This window comes from Bombyx mandarina, chromosome 06, assembly GCF_030267445.1.
Source record: "Bombyx mandarina strain Sakado chromosome 06, ASM3026744v2".
Classification (NCBI taxonomy): domain Eukaryota; kingdom Metazoa; phylum Arthropoda; class Insecta; order Lepidoptera; family Bombycidae; genus Bombyx; species Bombyx mandarina.
This window is the reverse complement of record NC_143213.1, coordinates 11,573,120-11,591,443: the sequence shown is the minus strand read 5'-3', so window position 1 is coordinate 11,591,443 and position 18,324 is coordinate 11,573,120. Positions and strand designations below refer to the sequence as shown.

The window sequence follows — 18,324 nt, the reverse complement described above, 5'->3', positions numbered from 1 at the left end:
CAGATTTTACTGGTGGTAGGACCTCTTGTGAGTCCGCACGGGTATGTACCACCACTCTGCCTATTTCCGCAGTGAAGCAGTAATGCGTTTCGGTTTGAAAGGTGTGGCAGCCGTTGTAACTATACTTGAGACCTTAGAACTTATATTTCAAGATGGGTGGCGCATTTTCCTTGTAGATGTCTATGGGCTCTAGTAACCACTTAACACCAGGTGGGCTCGTCCACCCATCTAAGGAATAAAAATAAAAAAGATTCTACGAATGTTTTTTTTTTATAGATAAAAATTGGACTTTTATTTATCTACATCATTCGATATAAATACCTACACCAGGTGCCTTCTTCATTAGCCCCGGACGACTACTGTCCTGTATTTATAAGGCAAACAAAACGTCATTATTTAAATAAGCGGTAAAATATATTCTGCGGTGTAGTTATAATTGAAACCAATTGAATTTACCAAATATTAAGTGTTAGTAATAGATTAATAGGTCGCAGCTTAGGAATTTATTCGCGTGCGAAAATCGACGTAATTAACGGCAAATAGGCGAATCAAACCTCATTATTGTGCCAAACATAACAACAGTTCATCTGACATTTGATAGACACTTGAGATAGTGTTTTTAAACAGCTATTATAATTCAAATTGTTGCATCATTAAATTAATAATTGTAAACGATTACAAACTAAGTCATTGAAGCGAAAAACTGTTTTATCCCATTTGTATCTTAGTCGAAAATGCTTTGGGACGATTATTTTGAGCCAAAAAGAGTCACCAACCATTCTGCTTATATTTTTCCACAAGAGATTTATCAGTTTCAACAGATAATCAAGGTAGCCGGGGTTGCTAATCAATATCTCCTGACTAATAGTCAATTTAATAATCGATCAGAGATTTATCATTCAGATTCTCAGACCGATCCCAATCTTAAGTAGCTTCCACGTTAAAAAAAGTGTAATGACTTGAAAATTTTGCTAAGCATACGAATAGCATTTTCATTCCACAATATGGCCTAAGTAGCTTATATGTATAAAACTAGCTGTGCCCGCGACTTCGTCTGCGTGGAATTTAACAAAAGACTACTTTGTTTTATAATAATATTAGATTTTTTTTTAAATTACATCAGCTATCTGTCAGTGAAAGTCCTGTCAAAAATCGCTCAAGCCGTTCCAGAGTTTAATCGGAACAAACACACAGACAGACAGGCAGTCAGACAAAAATTGTAAAAAATGTTGGTACATGAACCGTACATACATTCATATGCATGTAGCAAAAAACGTTTATTTTAATACTACAAACAGACACTTCAATTTTATTTATTTGTATAGATATTAGTAATAATAATAATCAAAACATAGAAACAGTAAAAGAAGAAGCTGACAAGTCCTTCGCTATGGCCATTGCAATAGTTATATGAAGATAGGCTCCAAGGAAGGCTTACATCCGGCGTAAAACTCATGCCAATTCCCTATCCAGGATAATAATTAGACATACTACACTGACCCGATATGATAAGGGTATGAAGAAGATGGAAGTATAAATACCATTTTCTTCTGTTTTTCGTGAGTCGTAAACATATTATAGGAAAGTACTTTTTCGATCACACCTCCCGCCACCGTAGAGTACCGTAGAGTTCATCCATATTATCTGGAATCGCTGCGTTCATCGATATTGCCTTTCCAAAGATCTTTTCTGCCACGTACCATCCGGCTTTAGAATGAACTCCCCTCCACGGTGTTTCCCGAGCGCTATGACATGTCCTTCTTCAAACAAGGCTTGTGGAGAGTACTTAATGGTAGGCAGCGGCTTCGCTCTGCCCCTGGCATTGTCGACGTCCATGAGCGACGGTAACCGCTTACCATCAGGTGGGCCGTATGCTCGTCTGCATGCAAAGGCAATAAAAAATATTGTGTTTTCTATTACTCTTTGATTATACTTAAGTATTCTTTGTTATAACTAACAGTTTTCGTGTTTACAGACATCCGTATTTTGAATAGGTTCGATGTAATATAATAAAAATAAAAAAACGCGAAATTATACAGTAAAAGTAATCTTAATCAAATTAATTGCATTAGTATTTATAATGAGCTACACGAAATTTATTTAAGGAATCTTCAATAAAAATACTTCCTTATTAGCTGTAATCAAATAACAATTTTAAATAAACGTTCTTACTTAGAATTATGGGACAATATAAACATTTTGACTCATATTTATAGCATAGTCCCAATGCAAATGATCGCATCGTTAATGAGTTTATTAGTATTAAAAGGATACGCCGACCGGTTTTATTGAGCACGTGCTCAGCTTGGTTACTACTACTATAAATTATATAGTTTTAGTTTTAATTAATGAACTAGGAAAGGTCTCGTTGAACTGGTTTCCAAACTGTCGTATGCCCGCAGGAAATGTTAATTGGACGAGAACCAAAAGTAAAATCTATTATTAAAAAAAAAAACTCATTGGCCTATACCCGGCAAGTATACCATCTATCGAGATAGATCAGGGCTGTCCCAACCTTTTGTGAGTCCGTACGACTAGGTACCACCACCCCGCCTATTTCTACCGTGAACCAGTAATGCGTTTCGGCTTGATGGGTGGGGCAGCCGTTGTAACTATACTGAGCCCTTAGAACTTATATCTCAAGGTAGGTGGCGCATTTACGTTCTAGATGTCTATGGGCTTCGGTTTTCAGTAATAAATAATATATATAACATACTTTCCGGGAATTCCTCCAATAATAGTAAAAGATAGCTACACTTTTAAATGATGTCATGGGAACGGTATGTTACAAGAATAAAGATAAATTAATACAAATATTTGATTATAATAATATGTTTTGACAAAGAATCCTATTATCCATAACTATTTTGTGATTAAAACATGCGTCGAGAGCCGATTGAAAACAAGCCGATATCTGCGCAACCCTGTGTGTGCTAGACTATGAAGCAATCGCGTGATCCGGCTTCAACGATGCGTCGATACAATTGAATATGCAATTTTGAAAAGGGCACATGTCGCATATTTTGTCAAATACGTTTTTTCATATACATGTAGTTTTGAGGCTTACCTACACCCATTTTATAATAATTCCAGTAATTTTCAATTGCTAACTAACACTAAAATATATCTCAAAAGTTAATATTTTAAATTTTACACTGCTTTAGAAAATGATCAGGTTTTTTTCATTTCCTGAACATTTTACATTTTCAGAGATGTGCCCTTTTCGAAATTGCATATTCAATTTATTTGATAGTTCGACTAATGTCTCGACGAAGCCAGCATACGGGCTCCGGTAACCACTCAAACCCACCCGTTGTGACCTCGTCCACCTGTAAAGTGCAATAAAAATGCTATCAACGACTCCCAACTGTCCATCCGTGCGGACAAGAATATATTTTACTAGTATTTAATGTCTCCCTTGAGGTCACAGGTGCATGACTATATTTTCTAAGAGGCTTGATAATAAATTGCTATAAACGTTTTTAACTTCAATTTCATGTTTACAAACATCTAATTCAATTCTGTAGTCAACAAATTCAATTTCTATTCCAGGCTTAGATTTTTTTTCTTATTATTATTCTTTTAAAATACAATAAAAATCTAAAAACAAATAACGGAAGAAAATGTAAAAAATACTCGTCAATTGAATATTTTCTTTTTTGATATTTAAAAAAATGAATTTAATGTTTATGGAATTAAATTTGAAGTTTATAAAATTGAACTTGATGCTTAATTATAACATTAAATTTGAAGTTAAAAACCTATAATCACTGGTAAAAGGGTGTTGGAAAGCTTTTAATTTTTATCGTTAGCATGTATGCACAGAGATTATTTTAGAGTGCACCAGATGTTTCGGCGAAGCGCAGAAAGAACGATGTGCAGCTAACTGAGGTCAGCTCTGTGCTAATTACGGGTTGAATATCAAAAAATAAGAAAAAGATAAACCTTAAATAAACTTCTCTTATTTGGATAAAAAACGAAATGACGGTTGAACGACAGAAACTACTCGGTATGACATGAATGCGAATAGAGATGGGATTTCACCATTTATTTATATAATTTATTTTATATTCTATGCAAACAGCCATGCCCCTGAGTAATCCATTAATTCTATATAAATATCCTTAGGTAGCTATGTCTGTATTATTAAGAATTACGGAGATACAATATGAAAAACTAACTAACGTTTTATTTTTAACTAGCTGAGTCGATATATTTTTTACTCTTTTTTTATTGCTGAGATGGGTGGACTAGCTCACAGCCCACCTGGTGTTAACTGGTTACTGGAGCCCATATACATCTACAACGTAAATGCGCCACCCACCTTGAGATATATAAGTTCTAAGGTCTCAGTATAGTTACAACCACCCATCAAACCGAAACGCATTACTGCTTCACGGCAGAATTAGGCGGGACGTTGGTACCTACCCGTTCGGACTCACAAGAGGTCCTACCAACAGTAACCGCGGTGATTGTCGTACCGCGGGTAACGCCGTAAGGTGAATCTAGTCCAAGTTACTCCTTATATCATCAGCTACCTATCAGTGAAAGTCCCGTCAAAATCGGTCCAGCCGTTCCAGAGATTAGCTTGAACAAACAGACAGACAGACAAAATAAAAAAAAAAGGTTAATCTTACGCATTTAGTAAAAAGTGGTTATTTTATTATTACAAACGGACACTTCGATTTTATTTATTTGTATAGATAAAATCACATTAAGCTGTTTATGTTTTGCATTTTTTTTTTGTTTCATACATTTATGTATTTTATAAGCTACATATAGAATATTTAACATTTAACAACTACAAATTAATCAAGCAACCCGTATAGTTTGTAAAAGAAAAAATTGTAAATCATTTCCCACCAATTATATATTATTATTATGTTCGAAATATTTTTGCAAGGTCTTCGATAAACGGTTTTGGGAAAAATCGAAGCGTCTCGAAAATTTAATTAATAATCCATCCACAACTGTATTTGTGAACATAAATAACGATAATTATTATATTTTAGAGACTAATATAACTAAAAACTTAATAAAATTGGCAGACAGTTATGCTAATGAAAAAGTATTTTGACGTATTTCATAAAATAAATTATTTGTTCCAACGAAATAAGAATCATTTAATATTTAACGAAATAAACATAACTAGTGGTCCCGCAGAAGTCAAAATTCGACTAATCATTTGATATTTTATGTTTAAACATTATTATGGTTCTATTGTCAAATACTATTGTACTTATATAATATAATCACAGATTTCGCCAAACCTACACTATAAATAATATTAAAGACAAACAATATTCATCTATTCTCAATTAATCTCAATTTGACCACATACTTTAAACACTAACAAAAGTTGGACTATTGACAATAAACAAACAGAGAGTGTTGTGTCAAATACATGGTAGTGTGTGTAATGTTTTCTTTATCGATTTAATGTATCTTTTATGCATTATTTAAAAAAAAATATTAGCATTGTGCACTTCTTTTCTATATTCTCTATAAGTGGGGAAAATTTCATAATCCTCCGTCCGCGCAATTTTCGTAAAAAGGGATACAAAAGGTTTTGCTTCACGTATTAATATATAGATATCAACTCCATATACTACAATCGCCTTAAGTTTTTGTAATCAAAACAATAACTAATTTTATGGCTCATAAATCAAACTAGTTTAATATATCTGAAATGAAATCTCAGTCCATCCTAATACGGACACCTGTTTAACTGTATGGTAGTAGTGAATTTGCCAATGATGAGTGCCTCTTAGACCATTCATTTATGTGGGGATCAGTGATTTGGTCTCCTTGAAAACTAAGAGGTTATTTATACACGGCTTGGTGGACGAGAAACGTTGTCTAGGTAGTAAAATAAATAGAAAATAAATTAGTAGAGTAGAGCTCTATTAACACGTTGACTGCCATGAAGGCTAGCGGTACCCTACGTGGCGCACTGATGTAATTATGTCGATTTCTCTCTTCGAATATCTAGTAGACTCTGGGAAAGACGAATGTGAAGATACAGAGAATGAATCTATTTCTAAGAGACCTAAAAAACTAAAACATACAATAACAAACAAAAGAAGACTAAGTTGGGCAATCCAGGTCCCTTCGTAACAGAAATCGATACAGTAACTTCAGTGTACCGCGTAGGGCACCAGTGACCTACACGGCAGCGAAACGGTTAATTTCACAAAAGTCACAGTACCCACCTCTAATTCAACCAAGACAGGGTGTAGCATATTTTATGTCAGTGATTATTTTTTACCTACCATAGGGAAAAATTTCATCATTCACAATTTCAAAACAGATGGCCTAGAGGAATAAACAGAACTTTTTTTGCTATTGTTATAATATATGATGCTAAGTCGTTACTGGGATTCACAGACATCACAAGGTGAATTCAGTCCCAGTCCAGTTAACATTCCCTGTCATTTACCTTCTTATCGTGAATACGCTCGGTAATAAAAATTATTACGGATTCCTATAAACTCATAGATATTACTAAAGGCACAGATAGAACAGACAGAAACGTATTTAACGATTTATCTTCTAGTCAAAAACTTGTCAGACCCAAAAAAACCGGCTCCTTATAAATATTTGATAGCTGAAACCGAGACGCGCTGGGACAAAACGTTTCGTTGTCAAAGTGACCCAACCGTTAGAATTCCGAGGCGGGTCGTCATCATGAGATCTGCATATTCATCAGAAACGTGGATAGGTGAAGTTGCGACCGTTACGATTGCAACATTCGGATCACGTCGCGCGCCGCGTGTCTTATTGTTAGCAAAACAACCTTGGATACATTATTCATGGATGCACCGCAAATTGCAAGTTCTGTTGCATCCGAGACGAACAGACCTTTAGTGCCGCACGTTGAACTATATTTCGCTTGGGCTGACTTTCAACACGGAACTATGATTTTAGTTGACAACAATGTTTATTGTTGAACTGGGTGCTTAGTGCGAGTTTTTTAACTTCACGATCGCTTAAAAGTTAACTCAAATTTGTATGAGGTCGTCGTGGCCTAAAGGATAAGACGTTCAGTGTATTCGTATCTTACGATGCATCGGTGTTCGGATCCCGCTGGCGGATACCAATTTTTCTTATGAAATATAATACGTACTTAACAGATGTTCACGATTGACTTCCACGGTGAAGGAATAACATCGTGTAATAAAAATCAAACCTGCAAAATTATAATTTGCGTAATTACTGGTGGTAGGACCTCTTGTGAGTCTGCACGGGTAGGTACCACCACCTTGCCTATTTTCTTCCGTGAAGCAGTAATACGTTTCGGTTTGAAGAGCGGGGCAGCCGTTGTAATGTTAAAACTGAGACCCTTACAACTCATGTCCCAAGGTGGGTTGCGGCATTTACGTTGAAGATGTCTATGGGCTCCGGCAACCACTTACCACCAGTTGGGCCGTGAGCTCGTCCATCCATCTAAGCAATAAAAACAACTGAAATATTTTTTACTTAGTCAAAATATCATTTTCTTTTTTGTCTTTCAGATGATATTATTGTAACGATTTAGCCTGGACTTCTGTCTTCTGTTTTCTCTGAATGTACAAAATTGTTTTTCAGCTTTTCTGAGCTGAAAGACAGAAGTCGAGGTTAAATCATTACAATAATATCTGAAAGACATCTGAATATATTTTTTTTTTCAGCTTAGAAAAGCTGGAAAAAAAATGCAATATATTCAGAGAAATCTTTTGCTGTGAAAATATCAAAACCTGTGTACGTATGTAGTATTCGTGAAAACAAAATTTATATGTATAATTCAAAAGAGATTTTTATCGGCCATACAAAACGACGCGTTTGTCGGTAATACCGGCAGATCTTATCGACGCTGTATTCACATCTTGAATGCAAATCACTTGAGAGGCAATGCAGCTAAAATGCGTTTACATCATTATTTACGTTTTCTTTCTCTGCTTCAGGCGAAATGTCTTGTAATCTTAAAATTTCGTTTACTTCTGAAAATACACGATGGACAAAATTATTTATTATAGTAAATTCAATTCACATGGAATTAATATCTTTAGAAGTTTGACGATTGAGTGACAATTTCTTTAAGGCTACAAAAAAGTCTTGTCGTATTTATATAGGGCATTCCAATAAAACTCATCAGTTAACACTTCTACATACTCCGTATGCAGTACAGCGATACTAAACCGACAATCACGATAATTTATTTAATTTAGCAATAATATAAATAAATAAAACGGAAACCGTGTAATTCCGACGATTCCTGGCGAATTAAAATGCCCAGACTGATTTGCGACAATTTCTTTTTAACCATCATTGCATGGTTTTAACTGGGTCGCCGTGTAATTAGCAAACGGATAATCGAGTCGATGGGACATGACGTACACAATGGGTCACGTGATATGTTCACACGACTTTCACGTAGGCGACAAGTTCAGGATGTGTATTTCAATTTGTCTATGAACTAATGGCCGTGTTAAGTAAACGCTGACAGACGCTTTTTACATTAAAAAAAAAGAATTTTTAGAGCTTACAGAATATGTACGCAAATATTTTTACTTAAATTAATCTTTATTTCTATGAATAGGAATAGTTATATAGGTAAAACTTTTTTTTTCTACCTGTGCTGATAGCCTTGAGAGGCTATTTCAGGAAACATAGCCCGTACTGATATTATTAAATCGCTTGTAACTAAAGCCGTACTTATTGTCAGTTATTGTGTGAAAATTTATGAAATAAAATTTGAAAAGATGAAGTTCAGTAATTATCTTTCTTTTTCTTACCTAAGCTCATAGCCTTGAGAGGCTATGTCAGCGTCACCTAACAAGTAGGTGAGCTCACGGGGCTCAAACCGCAGTGTTGCTAACACTGGCCTTAGCAAGAGCAGTGCTTCGCAAAATCTACCAGCGGATCGGAAACGCGACCCCCTGAGATCCGGCGAGAAGCTCAGTGGGCTGTGTCTATGGGTTGATAGGAATAGTTAAGTTCTTCTTTCCGTAAAGCAACCCAGGAGCCCAGAATCGATATAACTTTGAATTAAATTTTAGACATCATGACCTGAATAACACAAACTGTCTTAAAACTTGGGGTCAATATCTCAATACGGAATGTCACACAACAATACGGAATGCAAGACTACTTTTTGTATTGCGTAAATTTAATTTTAATCAAACTGTTTAGTTATTATTATTTTTTTAATTCTTTTAATTTTTTTATTGCTTAGGTGGGTGAATAAGCTCACAGCCCACCTGGTGTTAAGTGGTTATTGGTGCCCATAGACATCTACAACGTAAATGCTCCACCCACCTTGAGATATAAATTCTAAGGTCTCAAGTACAGTTACAACGGCTGCCCCACCCTTCAAACCGAAATGCATTACTGCTTCACGGCCGAATAGGGAGGGTGGTGGTACCTACCCGTGTGGACTCACAAGAGGTCCTGCTACTAGTAAACTACCATCAGTTGAAACAGCTCTGACCAAATTTTAACCTAATCGAGATAATTGTTATTCCTATTTATTTGCATAGTTTATTTATGACCGTTGCATGTTATGTTCACATTATATTCGCACGTATTTCGTCCGAGTCACCGTTGTCACATCGTTTTCAATTTTCCCCCGTCCCAGCCGCCGGAATAAACTAGCATTAACGCTCGTATCTAGAAAATTCTTTTAACCGCGAACGCGCCATCCGTATGTTTTTACACGGGTGCTCCAATTTCAACGTGTGCAATATGTGGGATGCGTGCCGGATACGACCAAGCAGAGCGGACAGATAGCCGTCTCAATTAGAAAGTCACTCTAGAGCGTTGCGGTTAATTTGTTGCAATACCAATATCGATTTGCCGGGTTACCTCGGCCTCGTCAAGGCCGGGACGATTCTGCTTACCAAGCACCGGGTCGGGTTTTTGCTTAACGCGGATAGAATCAACGTTTGTTTACGGTTGCTGTTCTATTACATATTTCAAAACGGAAATTAACGAAAAATATTTTTCATTTTAAAAGCAACTTTTTTGTCAGAACAATTTAATGGAATGGGGTCATCATTTCGATCGATTTTTAGCTGTTAAGTAATAAATTTGAGTATCAGTTCTTAACTAAGATTTAGACTCGATATTCGAAGGCGAGGGCAACATTCAAGTGGCGAAGTCCATGGGCTCCAATATTTACTAAGTTAAATTAAATATCAACCTTATACAGTGTATAAACTAAGAAGGTTCAATTGTATGTATTAAAACTAATTTTACGGTTTAATCTTGCGTTTCTCATTGTCTTTTTATTTTTACAGCTTTTATAAATGCATGATGGTTGCACTAACAAAAGTATAGCAACAAAAAAAAAACTTACAAATTCGTAATATTTTTCTTACAAAACAATTGAAAACAAATTGCCAAAAACAAAAACAAAAAAAAACATTCACACGTTACTCAATGAAAAATGAAAGTGTGCTTATTGATTCGCCGCTCAGAACCTGCTGTATCATTTGTAAATCATTTATACTGTGTTCAATTGAAATTGAACGATGCTAGATTTCTAGACTGGTGAGAAAATGATGTGTCATTGCGTGATCATATGACGCTATACTGTTTGTACAAATTGAAAGAAAATATTTTCAATTTGTATAAAGATTGGTTAAATTCTTTATTGCCTTTGTTAGACAAACGTACATACTGGATGGGGAATAATTACCATCGTTCATGGACATCAGCAATACAAAGAACACCAAGCCAATGCCTACCGCTAAAACATCTAAACCTCGCAGCAGATATATCCAGAAGATCCATGGGTCTTACAATACACCCACCACCACAAAATGGTAATTGGCGATCGTAATCCGCTGATCTAATATATAAAGAAGGCTGCTTCTCAACCCTTTAGGCGGGTAGAGCCTAGGATGCTCTTATCGAGAAGATGGCAGCTTTCGGTAGGCAGTGGCTTGGCTCTACCCCTGACATTGCTGGAGTCCATGGACGACGGTAACCACTCACCATCAGTTGGGCCGTATGCTAGTCTGTCTACAAGGGCAATAAAAAAAAAGATGATAATCAAATAATCTGCATGCAAACAAACCATTTCATATTCTTATTAGTTCTTTCTGTGTACCAAGAAACTTAAATAACACTTGATATTTTTATAGAAAAAAATACGGTAGATAGCAAACAAAAATATTCAAAAATCTATAATTTAGACTTCGGTCTTCCTAGACGATGAAAACCGCGAAATATTCGAAAGAAATAAATAAAATAACAGTAATTTTAATATACTATTAAGAAGCATACAGTTTCTCACGAATGCTCTTCTATTTTACATTCATAATACTCACATTTATTAAAGCTAAGAGAAGCCATAGCGCTATTGACTTTTTTAGATGTGACGCAATCGATGTCATGTTGTACCTGTAACAATAATACAAATAATTAGTATGTGATTATATATTTCGTGATTATATGATTATATATTATTTAAAAACCAATTTCTGACAGGTAGAATCTGTATTTATTTGAAGACATTTTAGTTAGCGTTTGACATTAGAAGCGTTGTATCTATATTCATAGATTTCAGTAATTAATGGTTGCAAGTCATATAATATACATGTCAAATAATATAGCATATCAGCCGCAGAACATGTCTACTATGAATGTTTTATACAATTGTTACTTCGAATGCTGGCTAGAGTAATTATTTACGCCTGCCTTAAGGAATAAAAACGTAGGTATGATAAGAAAACAAAATTATGCTATTCCTGCAAGGCAATATTACGTCAGTATCACTGCTACCCAAACGCGGCTTAATATTATTAATGAACTTCGAAAAGAGAGAAGGAAGCTCTCAGCCTACTGTTTTTTATGTGCGTTATCTCAGAACTTTTAGACAAATAGATTTTATTAATGTTTAAAGCTATTGCATAGCATTTATCGCGGGCTTTGAGCGCGGCGACCGAATCAAGAAATTCCGTAACGAAAATAAAACCTAACACCCCCCACTCCGCCTACCATGTAGCTCGCGTTCAACACATTGCGCTTGTGAAGTTTTTGTGAATAAGCGCGTGGCGTGGCGTCGAAATCTTTTGCTTTCGTTAATTTTTATAAATATAACGTGGTCCTATTTTATTATAATATGAAATTATTATTGTCTAATTATAATTGCAAAGTTGATAAAAAATACTATGCACAAGCTTTACCGCGGCAGACCCCGAGTGCAACAAGTGTTTTTTTTTTAATTATATGAAAGCTGATACTTCTCTTGTTGTTTCTAGATTTCGTCAGTAGTTTTTGAGTTATCCTTAATAATGCATATATTCAACGACGCTTACAACTTCATTGATGATACTCTCATTTTATATTATTAAAGTCCTTTTTTTCAATACTCATTTTATATCAATTATCTTAAACACACATAAAAACTGATACATCGTGGTATGTTTTAAAATATCTACTTACATGTAACCTTACAAGTGTCGATTTTAATTTACAATTCCGTTGCTGGCATTTGGTGCATACGTGCCTACGGGACCATGTGCAACAACATAACGTTAGAAGAATATGCAGTTGGATTTCTTTATAGACGGCTACTTGTACATTTAAAACTGTATCTTGAACGCAAGATAGGAAAATTGCCAGCACAAGATTATCATGTGGCCGTTAAGAACGCTATTTTTGATTCTGACATCTGACAATCTCCGACAGGCCGATAACTTAATGTGTATTAGTTAGTAGTAGTATTAAATGTTCACGATTGACTTCCACGGTGAAGGAATAACATCGTGTAATAAAAACCAAACCCGAAAAATTATAATTTGCGTAATCACTGGTGGTAAGACCTCTTGGGAGTCCGTACGGGTAGGTACCACCACCCCGCCTATTTCCGCCGTGAAGCAGTAATGCGTTTCGGTTCGAAGGGTGGGGAAGCCGCTGTAACTATGCTGAGACCTTAGAACTTATATCTCGAGGTGGGTGGCGCATTTACGTCGTAGATGTCTATGGGCTCCAGTAACCACTTAACACCAGGTGGGCTGTGAGCTCGTCCATCCATCTAAGCAATAAAAAAATTAACATAGACTATGACAAGATTGAAATGCCGCAGCCTAGTTTAAGACAACTTACCCTTTAACAAAATCAATATTATTCGGATAACGTTCAAGTAAGATGGTCTCCAAACTAGGTTAGCCTGCGTGGCTTAAAAACACCAAAGATCATTCTTATGTCATAATACGATTACATTCACAATAAGACTGTATTTAAATTCTAATAAGATATTACATGTAAAAAAATGCTTTCAAAACTATTCACTTTCACGCTGCCCAGGCGTGATCTAGTATGTAAATAGCATTTCACGACAGCGATGCGTCAAAAAATTTCACTCAAATAATACCGTACTGACAAATATAGCTTTTAATATGAGACTAAAGAATGAATGTCGAGGTAAGACTATAATAATATGCTGAGACGTGTGAGTTTGGTTTTTAATTAACAATCGTTTATTGGAATTCCTTATCGGACGATGCGGAGGGGTACCCTAACCGGGAAAAAACGTCCGTAACGTAAGGTTTTTATTAGTAATGCACACAGTGTACGACTTAACTTTGTAATAACGTACACATTAGTAACGCACACAGTGTAGGACTTAACTTTGTAATAACGTACAAAAAATAACATAATATTTTTTTACCATTCATTGACCACGATCTCAGAGCGTTCGTTTGCGCAATCCACTGACTCTTACTGACTTATGCAAACAACCGTGAATGAAGTGTACCACAGTAAGTTCGCACGTTACCGAATGACCGTGGGTTGTTGCGAAACCTCCAGTTTTATTTTCTTTATACCTCGAATAGAACTTAAAATTAATATTTTTATATTATGGAACTTCGTTCCTATCCGATGTCCCACGACACCACACATCTTTATTATAGCCACATAGTTGTATACAGCCACCATAGCCCATAGACGAGACAACGTTGACGCCGACAATGACCGAAAGATATGAGCATCGAATTCTCAAATCGTCCCAGTCATCAAGCTGAGACACACGACTGCGTAGCACCATAGCAAGGTAATTACGCGATATTTTTCTTTCATCGTAAATTGATTTGTGAACACCTAATAGCTGTGTATTTAATATGAAATCCGCACAATTTAACTTTACGAACCTGTAATATATTTTTATATTTCGAAAACAACAATTAAATAAGTAGAATTCATCTAACGTAGTGCCTAGTCAAGCTGATGTTAACGGCATGATATGATGACGCGGTCCTCGTAAATAATATAAATTTATTGAGTTTACTTTTTTTTTAATTGTAAATAAATAAAAATATAATCAAAACATTATTACATTTTATTGTTTGCATGAAATATATTCTCGTTTGTTTAAAAAATATGCGGAATAGGAAATTTAGTAATAATTTCATAGGAATATGTCCTAATTATTTGTAATTACTATCAAAACTTATATAACTTAAACAATATTAGTTTTTAATTATTAAATCGTGTCTTTGTGAACAAAGCGAAAATTAGTAGTAAAAATTAATTAATAAAAAATCGAATTGATGAAATCTATTTTTTAATGTATCCAAAATCTCTTAGATAACGAGCTTCATAGGTCTTCGAAGCTCCCCATTCGGTCGCGGTATGCGGGGCGTTTTCATCAATCAAATATACGAGTGTCGGCACAAAGTTCTGAATCTCATTCGGCTCTGTACATACTTGTATTTTAAAATCGATTGAATTTATATTATAATTTTTGTTACTTTCGATGGCGGACTATCATATACTACTGGTAGTAGGACCACTTGTGAGGCCGCGCGGGTAGGTACCACCACTCCGCCTATTTCTGCCGTGAAGCAGTAATGCGTTTCGGTATGAAGGGTGGGGCAGCCGTTGTAACTATACTTGAGACCCTAGAACTTATATCTCAAGGTGGGTGGCGCATTTACGTTGTAGATGTCTATGTGCTCCAGTAACCACTTAACACCAGGTGGGCTGTGAGCTCGTCCACACATCTAAGCAATAAAAATAAAAACGAGACATCCAATTGGCGAATAGTCATCGTTCATTCGTCAAATATATAAAAAATACCAAAATCACAGCCGCTTGCCCCGTTTAAAGAAAGGACATAATGGTACTCAGAAAATACGGCGGGAGTTAATTTCAGAGGCAAAACGATGACAAAAAATTTCTTTATATACGCTGTAGCGACATAAGATGTTATGGTTAACTGTACTAGTTCCCCGGAACAGTTCCAAAAAAGCAGAGAGATTCAAAGTGGCAGTAAACGAGTAGCTTATCCTGGAAGCCATGTAGTTTCTAATTAATATTTAGTTATTTCAAGAGACACATGTTTTTTTTTATTGGAACGAAGTTCTTTATGGTACGATGCGGAGGGGAACCCTAACTGGGAAAAAACGTCCGTAACGTAAGATTTTTATTAGTAATGCACACACACAGTGTACGACTTAACTTTGTAATAACGTAAAAAAATTACATTTTTTTATCATTCATTGACCACGGTCTCAGAGCGTTCGTTTGCGCAATACACTAACTCTTATGCAAGCAACCATGAATGAAGTATACCACAATAAGTTCGCACGTTACCGAATGACCGTGGGTTGTTGCGAAACCTCCAGTTTTATTTTCTTTATACGTCGAATAGAACTTAAAATTAATATTTTCATAATAAGAAACTTCGTTCCTATCCGGTGACCCACGACACCGCACATCTTTTTTTAATTAATTAAACGTACTTTAAGAGTTCCGTGTGTAATAGCCCTTACAGCGGACACGATGCGTACTCAAATCATATTAATGATCGCTCGTGTGCATCGAGAAGCGGAATGAGTACCGACATCGTGATTGTAACAAATTATTCTCATTTACAATGTATCTGAGGAACATCTAAATTAAATTTGACGAATCATTCAGGCGTGGCTTACTCGATCATCGTAGGAGTTCATGCTCAATCACTTACATATGCATATCCTTTAATGAAAAGGTGAATAATATTTTTTTTTACAAAATAAAATAATTCGATTACAACATTTTGTCGTTACACTATCATCGGACATCGAATCAGGACTTAGATATTGTCTAGACTGCGGCATTTCAATATTGTCATAGTCTATACAACTAATACACATTAAGTTATCAGCCTGTCGGAGATTGTCAGATGTCAGCATCAAAAACAGTGCTCTTAACGGCCACATGATAATCTTAGCAATAGTGTTGGCAATTTTCCTATCTTCCGTTCAAGATACAGTTTTAAACTGTAATGAGTAACCGTCTATAAAGAAATGGTATGCACATTCTCCTAAACTTTATTTTGCACATAATCGCGTAAGCACATTTCTACCGAACACCAGCAAATATTTTTTTTACCTTAGATGTGTGGTCGAGTTTACAGCCCACCTGATGTTAAGTGGTTACTGGTAAATGCACCACCCATTTTGAGATATAAGTTCTAAGGTCTCAGTATAGTTACAACGGCTGCCGCACCCTTCAAGCCGACACACATTACTGCTTCACGGCAGAAATACGCAGGGTAGTGGTACTCACAAGAGGTCCTACCACCAGTAAAGTAATTGTAAATTAAAATCGACAGCTCTAAAGTGTACGTTTAAATAGGTCATGTAAAACATTTCACGATATATCAGTTGTTATGAGTAATAATAAAAGAGTTGATACAACAAAATATTCGTAGGAAAGAAAAAATAATTTTAACAAAATGAAATAAGGGTATCATGAATAAGGGTATCATCAATGAAGTCGTAGTCAATTAAAATCGGTCCACCTAGAAAAAAGTTGAGTGAGGCAGCGCATATAGAAACAATACAGTCGAACCGGGAATCTTTGAATTCCCTTTTTTGAAGTCAGCTAGTATACATATGAAAATATATCATTATGCAATAGGCGTAAAAGTTATAAGTATCTGACATGTTTATCGGAGATATTGTGACGGGTCGCGAGTATGATCATAAGTATTAAAATATTTTTATTTTATAATCAATAGCAACCCGCCTTCTCTTCGCTTCGGAAACTGTAATTTTTTATTGATTATGAAAATGAGATGGCAGATTTTTTCGAGCTTACTTGACACATATCGTTATATTTTGGGTAACTTACAATATATATTTGTAAAGAAAAATTTAAGAAGGATTTAGACTGAAATTTTCGAAATGCAGTTTTGCAAATAATTCCGCCAAATATTTAGGTCATATAATAGAAAATAATTCAGTTAAACCTCTAAAAGATTACTTAACCGCTGTAAAAAAGTTCCCAGTTCCAGAAACAAGAAAAAATATACGTCAATTCTTAGGAAAAGTAAACTTTTACCACAAATTTGTACCTCATAGTGCAATTATACTAGACCCGTTACACAATCTGTTGCGAAAGGATGTGAAGTTTATCTGGTCTACAGAATGTCAGAAGTCATTTGATAAAATAAAAGAACTGCTATGTTCAGAACCAGTTTTAAAGATTTTCGATCCTGAATTACCGATAAATATTTACACGGATGCAAGTATCAAAGGAGTGGGAGCGGTGCTAAAACAAGAAGAAAAAAATGGTATAAGTAAACCTGTTTCTTATTTTTCAAAAAAACTAACAGAGGCCCAGAAGAAAAAGAAGGCAATATATCTAGAATGTCTGGCAATAAAAGAAGCTGTGAAATATTGGCAGCACTTGCTTATGGGAAGAGAATTTATAGTATATTCAGATCATAAACCATTAGAGAATATGAATGTTAGAGCCAGAACTGATGAAGAACTAGGGGATTTGATGTACTATTTATCTCAATATAATTTTGAAATAAAATATTATCCAGGAAAATCGAATCAGGAAGCTGATTGTTTGAGCAGAAATCCTGTTCTAGAGTCTTATGAAAACACAGATGATTTTTTAAGAGTGGTAAATTTAATAAGCCTAAATGACATAAAAAATGATCAGAACACAAATACAGATCTACGAAATGGAAAACATATCTTCGAAAATGGAATATATTACAAGTTAAACAGAAGAAGAAAAAAAATCGTACTTACAGAAGAATTTAGTAAGAATTTCATAAAAGCTGTTCACAACAGCTACTGCCATATAGGGAGATCGCAATTAATAAAAAAAATTACGCCTTTTTACGAGGCCAAAAATATGATCGCAAACATTAAAAATATTTGTGAAAATTGTGAAATTTGTATAAGGAATAAGTCAAGAAGAAAGTCAAGATTTGGATTAATGTCACATTTGGGTCCAGCAACACGTCCATTCGAGATAGTATCTATTGACACAGTTGGAGGTTTTGGAGGGTCACGATCTACAAAAAAATATATGCATCTTTTAGTAGATCAT

At 35.2% G+C, this 18,324-nt stretch overlaps 1 protein-coding gene across 1 annotated transcript in view; it reads right to left on the bottom strand.

The window, feature by feature from the left end:
- The window catches only part of m (zona pellucida domain-containing protein miniature), a 99,493-nt gene that overhangs the window by 44,379 nt on the left and 36,790 nt on the right, over nucleotides 1-18,324 (bottom strand). Inside the window, exon 3 of the mRNA XM_089728137.1 lies at nucleotides 11,313-11,385. Coding sequence (XP_089584263.1) covers nucleotides 11,313-11,385 — 73 coding nt within the window. The remainder of the gene's footprint in view (nucleotides 1-11,312; nucleotides 11,386-18,324) is intronic.